The sequence below is a fragment of the Cryptomeria japonica genome, chromosome 11 (genome assembly GCF_030272615.1).
Source record: "Cryptomeria japonica chromosome 11, Sugi_1.0, whole genome shotgun sequence".
Lineage (NCBI taxonomy): Eukaryota > Viridiplantae > Streptophyta > Pinopsida > Cupressales > Cupressaceae > Cryptomeria > Cryptomeria japonica.
In genome coordinates, this window is record NC_081415.1 from 49,311,987 (window position 1) to 49,321,118 (window position 9,132).

At 34.5% G+C, this 9,132-nt stretch overlaps 2 protein-coding genes across 2 annotated transcripts; one reads left to right on the forward strand and one right to left on the reverse strand.

Moving 5' to 3' along the window:
* Positions 1–450: 450 nt before the first annotated feature.
* LOC131076766 (disease resistance protein Roq1-like) lies at positions 451–3,937 on the forward strand. The gene is made up of 5 exons (XM_059213761.1): positions 451–1,027; positions 1,176–2,277; positions 2,375–2,647; positions 2,737–3,351; positions 3,460–3,937. The coding sequence occupies exons 1-4, from the start codon at positions 870–872 to the stop codon at positions 3,001–3,003; spliced, it is 1,800 nt and encodes a 599-aa protein (XP_059069744.1). The 5' UTR covers positions 451–869; the 3' UTR covers positions 3,004–3,351; positions 3,460–3,937.
* A 1,761-nt stretch (positions 3,938–5,698) lies between these two features.
* On the reverse strand, positions 5,699–6,391 carry LOC131860015 (elongator complex protein 3-like). Its single transcript, XM_059214359.1, has 2 exons — positions 5,898–6,391; positions 5,699–5,723 (listed from the first exon to the last, which is right to left on the reverse strand). The coding sequence occupies exons 1-2, from the start codon at positions 6,389–6,391 to the stop codon at positions 5,699–5,701; spliced, it is 519 nt and encodes a 172-aa protein (XP_059070342.1).
* Positions 6,392–9,132: the final 2,741 nt, after the last annotated feature.

The window sequence follows — 9,132 nt, forward strand, 5'->3', positions numbered from 1 at the left end:
TTATCTTGTTTCATTAAAACAAGATAACAATAATATTATCCTACCAATGTAGAGGTCACGATGGACTTGGCTTTGCACGGAGCAAAGCAAATCATACGAAGGGGAGCAAATCATACGATGGACTTTTTTGAGAAAATTCTTCTTTAGAAATTAATGGTCATGGGTGCTTTGCACGTTGTAATAATCTCCTTTTCCGCTTTGTTCAGTGGCCTTGTACTTCTCTCCACTCTTAACATTATCCTACCAAATGCAAGATATTGTTATCTTGTTTCATTAAAACAAGATAAAAATAATATTATCCTACCAACGTAGAGGTCACGATGGACTTGGCTTTGCACGGAGCAAATCATACGATGGACTTTTTTGAGAAAATTCTTCTTTAGAAATTAATGGTCATGGGTACTTTGCACGTTGTAATAATCTCCTCTTCCGCTTTGTTCGGTGGCCTTGTATTTCTCTCCACTCTTCACATTATCCTACCAAATGCAAGATATTGTTATCTTGTTTCATTAAAACGAGTCCGTTTTGCTTTAGAAAGATCCATTGTAATCTTGCATTAATGGCTTCCTCTTTCTCAAAATTATATGATGCATTCATCAGCCACCGAGGCCCCGACATCAAAGAAACCCTTGCCAAACAGCTTTATGAGCTTCTTGCTGATCGAGGGTGCTGGGCATTTCTAGACCGTCGGGAATTGGATGTGGGTGATTCTATTACTCCTGCCATTGAGAGTGCCATATACTCATCGGTTGTTCAGATAGCCATTTTTTCCACAGGATATGCACACTCCTCATGGTGTTTAGACGAGCTCGTTCTAATGTTAGAACAGCGAGATATAAAAAATTCGCTCTTCATACGAGTGTTTTATCATGTCAAGCCTTCTGATCTTCGGTATATTCAGAACATATTGTGCGGCATTTTCTGAATATGAACGCAAAGGCAGGAACCTTCATAAGCTAGACGGATGGAAAAAAGCGCTTGTTTCTGCTTCAGACGTAGTTGGCTTTGAACTTTACAGTAGTGAAGAGTACGTTTACAGTTTACTATTTTCTTTGAATTCCTTTTCCACTTATAATGTTTTCCCTTTTTCTTTTCTTTTCTACTGTACACGATATTTATTTTACCTTATCGCAACTTTGTTCTAAGGAAATTCTATTCTTGTTCTGGGGTTTCAGCAATTTGTGTAAAGAGATTGTGTCCTGTGTGGAAAAAGAAATTGAAAAGAGGATGCCATTACATGTTGCGTCATATCCAATTGGACTGGGTAAACTTGTCAGAGAGTTTGAAAGGAGGTTTGAAGAGCCAGTGAAGAATAGGGTAAAGGTAGTAGGGATTTTTGGATTTGGGGGCTCTGGCAAGACCACCCTGGCGAAAGAAATCTTCAACACGAAGCGTTCAGAGTACAATGCATCATGTTTTCTGTATGATGTGAGAGAGTCCCATGTGAAGTGTGAGTTGCACGTCTTGCAAAGCAAGCTTCTGAAAGATCTCTTTAATAAAGAGAGGAAATTTCAGCATATTGATGAAGGAACAGAATTGTTGAAGAATAGCTTAACAAGGGCAGGGTCTGACAAACGTTTTCTTATAATTCTTGATGATATCGATCATCAAGACCAGTTACGTGCCCTTTTATTTGAAGACCTTCTTAGTCCTGGCAGCTTAGCAATTGTCACAACCCGCGACAAAGGTGTGTTGATAGGTGCAGAAATCAGTAATTGTTATCAGATGAAAACAATGGATAATTATCAAGCTAAAGAACTCTTCCGTAGTCATGCTTTCGGTGGAAAGAAGACAAGCTTTCCATGTGAGCAGCTGGTCGAAAGGTTCGTGAAATTCTGTGGGGGTTTGCCCCTCTTACTCAAAGTTTTGGGCACCCATGTTCGTGGAAGGGATGAAAATTACTGGGAATTAGAATTGGAAAAAGTAAGGGATATCCAACCTAATGATGTTAGGCAATGTCTTAAAATCAGCTTTGACAGTTTGGAGAGTGAGGAGAAACAAATATTTATGGATATTGCATGTTTCTTTATTGGCCGAGAAAAAGATAGGGCTGTGGAAATATGGAAGGCCAGCCAGTGGACGACAGCTGAACACGCAGTTCAAAGGCTGGTAGACAAGTGTCTAATTGAAGTTGATGTAAAGTGTGATGAATTTATATGGTACGCTGACCAGACACCTGTATTTAGAATGCACGATCACCTACGTGACTTCGGAAGACAAATGGCGGACAAGGAGGTACCTCGTAGGTTGTGGCGGCCAGAATATCTTAGATCCATGGTGCCCTGCTACTCTAATCTCTAATTAAATTCGTTAAAAGTTTTGGAGACCTTACTTCTTTTTGTTATATTGATTTAACGGTGATTCTTGAATGCAGCGAAAAAGGGGATTCCGAAATATCCTAGAAGAAACAAACGGTCGGTGTTATGATATGTTTGAGGACTCCTACCTCAAATTTCAAATTGAATATTTGATAGGAAATTCAAATAATTATGCTAGCACATCAAATGCTCTCCTGTGGCTTGGCCTGGTTCGTGTGTACAAAGGGAACACAATTCCTTCGTGGTTTCCTGTGAAACAGATAAGAGATTTGTATGCTTCCGGAGTTGATGAATTATGGAGCTTCCCCTCAGGTCAAATCGACACCCAGGTAACTGGTTTTCTTTGCAGCACACTAGAGTATACATTGTTCAACAATTGAGAAGTAATTCGTTTTTTAATATTATTTTTGAATTCCAGCACAATTTTCAGTTGAGACGGCTGTATCTTGCGGTATGTTGTGGACTGAAAAATCTTCCAGATTTAATAAAAATGTTATATCATTTGGAAGAATTATCTATTTATTACTCCTTTCAGTCAGGCACTGAAGGGACGGCTTTGTCAAAATCACTTGCAAAACTGAGTAATCTGAAAACATTGCATATTTCCGGCGTGCCAATAAATGGAGATCTGGTCCTCAGCAATAGTAGAGATTCAGCTCATTTTGAGTCTTGTACAAATAGTTGAATGAGTAGCCTCCGAAAGATATCCTTTCATCTTCCATTTTTTCCAAAGCTGGTAATAAGTGGAGAGATATGTCCCAGCCTTACATATCTGGAGATTGACTCGACATTTAATCTAACTGAAATGGACTTGAAGCTGGTAAAGACGCTGGAGGTTCTTTTATTGCATAACTGTGAGGGCTTGAAAACAATATCGGGGTTGTCTGGTCTGGTAAGTCTTGAAGAGTTAAGAATACATGAATGCTCTAAGTTGGAGACTATAGACGGTGCTCAAGAGTTGGAAGGATTGAGAACTCTGGCAATTAGCATGTCTGGTCATGCAAGCGGATTAAATTTCCTTTCTGGACTGAAGGTGCGACTTACACCGTCTGTTTTAAAATACTTATTGTTTTCTCTTTTCTAATATTTTATTGCTAATTTAATGCTGAAGATCTCAAGACTATCTTTTCAAATGTTTCAGAGATTGCCGTCAGATTATATTATTATAGAAATGCAGTGCATGAAGCAGTGTCAAGATTGAATGCAAATTTATTTTCTGATGTGATCGGTGGCCATGCAATCGCTGAGATTCAGAATAGCAGAGTTTATTGTCACAAGTTGAAGGAAATTCGAACTTCATCCACTGCAATCATTGTATGCGTTTTCCATATATCGGCGGGTCTCGCTTATTTTCTGGAAAATCATACATTTTCTGCAGTAGAGAGGATAGTAACAGTTGTACACACAGGGCAACGTAATCTTGAAATAAAGCATGGAGGCGCTGAAATTCTGAAGGGATTTCTGGCTACCGTGAATAGAGGCGAAGAAGAGTGGAAAGCATTAAGTGTATTCAAAGTGATTATTGACCGTTTATTTCTACAAAGGAATAATTAATGGAGGGATAGGGCTCATTACCTATACCCTAATTTCATGTTTATGATATGATGCTCAATTTTGTATAGCAGATTATTTAGTCAAATATGATGTCACATCAGTATATATTTCTGTGAAGGTGTCTAAAATGATCTAAAATTGTGATAAGATCAATAGTTGTGCATTAAGTCATGTTTATTTGTGTGCTGATGTGGAATGATTAATTGTTTCTTGAAATTTAAAGACATTTTTTTGGGGATAAGCATTTATGTGACATTTTTAGTGTATCACTATAAGACCAATTTTGTCCCAATTTTGTCCACCTACCATAACATGTATTGGTGCCCTTATCACCTACTATTCTCTCTCCCCTACTAATTAGTGGTTGATAAGCATCAAAGGGGAACTCATTGTAACGTCATTTTATGCAACCTTCATTTATGGAGGGATTTATGTTTTGCATCAATACATTATCTTAATTTAAAAATTAAGCACAATAGTTGGTGAAGTTACATAGCTTATGAGCACAAGAATCTAACATAAATTTGAAGTTTGGTTATCACAACAATAATATTTTATTTTAAATAACAATAATATTATGATTTAGTCCACATGTTGTAATTTAATATATTACTTACAATACTTGAAAATCATATATATAACTATTAAATATTTCATAAATAAAAAAAAAGTTTGATTAGGTTTTTCAATTGATATAAAAATTTGAAATCATCTAAAATTAAAATTAAATTGTCAAAAAAATAATAATGTAAATTGATCATCACAAAAATAAAACACATACACATCACAATCTATATTGTTTCAATTAGAAAAGTGGTAAAGTTTGTAGAACATCATTTTAATCTCTCTTTGTATATGATTTTTTCAACTTTTACTCTAGTGTGATCTAAATTCTTTTTCAAATTTTTCTACTAGAACAATATGTCAACATATGTCTATTAGCTTTTTTTTAAGATATATTAGTTCTCTTTTGTTTTCAAAATATGCCAACATCCTCTCTAAATTCCCAACAAAGTATTGTCAATTTTTCTTATATTTATTAATTTTAATAAACTCAAACAATTTGTTTATTAAATTTATAAGTAAATAAATTTTATATTAAAATATATTTAAATTTTTTTAATATTATTATTTTTTTCCTCATAAGTTATATTAATTATTTTATTACATAATTATGTTCAAAAGTATTTTATAGTGACAACAAAAGAGCATTATATTGTGGTAATATATAAAAAAAAAAAAAAAAGACAAATAATATATATTAAAAATAGAAAAAAATATATATATAATCTAAGAGATATGGACATCCTCTCTAAATTTATAACAAAGTATAGTCAATTTTTCTTATATTTATTATTTTTTTATGTTTTAAAGTCAAATAAATTGTTTATTAAATTTATTACTTAAATAATCTTTATTATAAACTATTACTAAATTTTTACTCCAAACTTTTAAAATTTATATTTAAATTTTTTTAATATTAAATCTTTTATTATATATTTATGTTGAAATGTATTTAATAGTGACAACAAAGGGAGCATCATATTATGATAATATATAAAAAAATAAAAGACAACTAACATATAATAAAAAAATTAAAATAATATAATCTAAAAGATATAGACATCTTATTTAAATTTCCAAGAAAGTAGTCAATTTTACTAATACTTATTGATTTTGATAATTTAAAATTAAATAAGTTGTTTATTAAACTTATTAATTAAATAATTTTTAAATAAAAATATATTTCAATTTTTATTATATGTTTACAGTCGAGAGGCGTTCCTACAGTCGCAGCAGGGGGAGTGAAGGCATCCGTGTATACACTAAAGAAAACGGAAACCTGAATAGCTGCCATGAATTGTAACGGTTATAAATAAAAAATGGAATGCCGATCTGTAGTGGAACGTGAGGCGCTTCAATAAGAAACGCATACAGGAAATGGAAGAGTTGTTTGGTTTATATCCACAATATCTAGCACATTTTGTACAGAGAATTATAATGGGCTGCGAAAACAAAGCATACCTGGCTCGAATGGCACGCATACTGGTAGGTTCGTAGCCCGTGTAAGACTTCGTGTTGTACTCGAAATCCGAATCAGGTCCGCCGGGGCAGTAGACACAAATATTTTCAGTGGTGGCAATGTGAGGGCAGCGATGGGGTTTCGACATGACGGCGACAACGGCAATGCTGGAAGCAGTGCGCACGGGCTTCGCCCTGAGCTTGGGTAGCACCATCGCCCTGTCGTTCTCTGGCAGAGCAGCAATCATTTCGACCAACTTCGGTGCCCTGGATAAGCCGTAGCGCCTGCAGGCATTCGCTTTCACAGCGTTGAGGTCCACGTACTTGCCCTTCCGGCATCCTTCCACCATGGCTCCTACTATTTCTGCTATGGCTCTAACCCTCGCTTCTTCCTCTGTTAGCTGGTGCGAAAGCACGCCGCCACGACCAGGCGTGGGTTTTTTCTTTGGTTTGGCGTGCACTGGTACTGCCATGGTTTCTATTTCTACCGCTGCCATATCTTCGAGGATTTAGAGCTCAATATAGGTTTTGATTTCTAGCGATTGAAACCGATCTCCATGCTTAAATTCCCAAGTTTTTCCAGGAGATTTGTATTTATTGACACAATTTTGAACGTTAGGAGAAGAAATTGGAAACTGATTCAGAAAATCTCTAGCAGATATCGATGCAATTTCTGTGTCAATGAAAAAAAATCGGTGCTTGCTCAGGTAATGTGTTTTCATCCATGAAAAGTCTCTCACAAATCCTGTCAATTACAAAATTTATGTTGCAAGTATTGAGTTCCAATCGTTTTCAATATTAAAACGAGTACTTGTATTTATATTTACTCCGAGAGGCGTTTTTTCAGTTTGCTCTATTTAATATACTGATTTATCGTTTGGATTGATTTATATTTCCAAGCAAAAAACACTGTAATGCGTTCAGCCAAATTCCACAATCGTTTCCAGCATCGTGTTAGTTTTGGAGCAGATCGAACTTAATTGCTTCGAGGATTTATTTATTAATCTACAAGTCTTTTATTTTGTTAAAACAAAGCATGAAGCGGTGTAAATGACAGCTAAATATTTTAAAGGTATCGATTTGTTTCAAGTAGACAAAAGACAGCTATAGAGGAGGAAGAGGAAACGGCTGCAAAGGAAGCCTTTGACAAAACACCTCAACTAAACGTTATAGTACGTTGAAAGGGCTTTAGAAACTTTCAAGAAAATTAAATTAGTAGGTGTAAAGCTAAATTTCCTTTGTGCTTAGCAGATGCAAGGTTGAAACGTGGAAGAAAAAAGAGTAATATAAAACAAAACGCATAAGGAAAGAAATTGAACGGTTATGCAGCACAGAAGTTGAAAGGAATTGGCGAAGAGAGGAGTGTAAAAATGTTTGTACAGGTTAGAAGGAATTTACGCTACGCAATGAGAAGAATTGGCCAATGTATGTGAGGAAGTAGTTTAGTATGGAGAGGTGAATTTGTGAGGGTTCGGCCTGAGAAGGGTGTGGCTGCAGAGGGAGAGGAGAAGGCCAATGGAAAGGTCATGTTTGTAATTGTTAATTTTGCAGGTTTAAGGTGAATGTAAACTTGTTTATTGTTGCAGTCAGAATGTTTATTTTTGAAGCATAGAGTTTCTGTTGCATAGGCAAGAGGAGATTTTTCTTGCATCATAATATTTACAAAATTTACAAATACATCTTGATTATTGAGCATATTGTTAGAAATAGTTGACAAGTACCTTACATGGTCTCGAGGTCTAAACACGAACCACTTGTTGTAGTATTAGCTTCTTAAATAAGATTCAATCTCTATGGTTGTCAATTCAATATTCAACATTATTATGCATAAGAAATAAGATAATTCATTCTCAGAGTCATACAATTGAAACATCATTAAATGTTGTGATTCAATCATGCTTATTAGGTCCATTATTACCATTACAAGAGAATTTACCATAATTTGTGTGAATTTTACACCACAGAGTACATTGTTACCACATACTAGAAGACCCCAATTGAGCTTGAGGTATAAGCTAATTCTAATTATTCTCATTTGACTATGTTGTCGAGTTCCATATTTAAATATTCCTTAAAGTTTTTTGGACATAAATGTTAAATCTACTAATAAATTGAACAAGATTACTTTTGCATTCTTTACGCATGTTTTAGTATTTCATTTTGACTTTTAGGTTTAATAGGTTATTTGTATTTCAATTGAACTAACCAAATATATAAACACAAAATGTAATAAAAATATATTTTTCATATTGTTTACAGAAATCTATATTAAGAGATATTAGCACAATTCTTTAAGACAGAAACACATACAAAGATCCTCTATTATTATTTCTTTCACCATACTTATTAGAGCAATGATTTTATTGGCTCTGCAATTTCACACCGTAGATGAAACACACAAACTTAATGGAATAAATGAACATGTCATCTATCACATGTATGAAAACACCAACAAGCCAATGTCTTTCGGTCATTGTCCCAATTGCATTGTCCATATTGTTGATGTTCTACATTTCTGCACACAGAGTGGCACTAATGCTAAATCTAACTGTAATTAAACCCTCAATAAATTTTAATACTAACCCTAACCCTAATCCTAATCAAGATGTAAATTCTAACCCTAGCAATAACCTTAAACCTAACCGTAACCCAAACCCTAAAACTAACCCTAATCTGAATAATAATGTAAACACTAACTATCATCCTAATCCTAATTTTAAACCCTATCCCAAACCATAACCCTAACTCTTACCATGATTCAAATCTTAAACCTAACCATAATCCTAAGCCTCGATCCTATCCATAATCGTAACAATAACCCTAATCATGATGCAAATCCTAATCATAACGTTGACCCTAAACCTAACCTTAACCATGATGTAAACACTAACATTAATCCTAACACTAACCATGATATAAACCATAACCCTAGCTATAATACTAATGTTAACCCTAACACTAACCTGAATGATGATCTAAACATAACCTTTACCATAGTCCTAGCCACAACTCTAAACCATTACCTTAATCATAAGCCTAACCCTAAACCTAATCCTAACCTAACCTAATCATAACCCTAAACCCTAACTCTAAAATTAGGGAATGGCTCTATAGCCCTTAGGTGCACCAATCATCTATTACAATGTATTAATAATATATAAAGGGTATTAATATCTTGGTGCAACCTAAGGGTTGGATAGTTTTTCCCTAAAAAATAACCCTAAACCTAACCCTTACC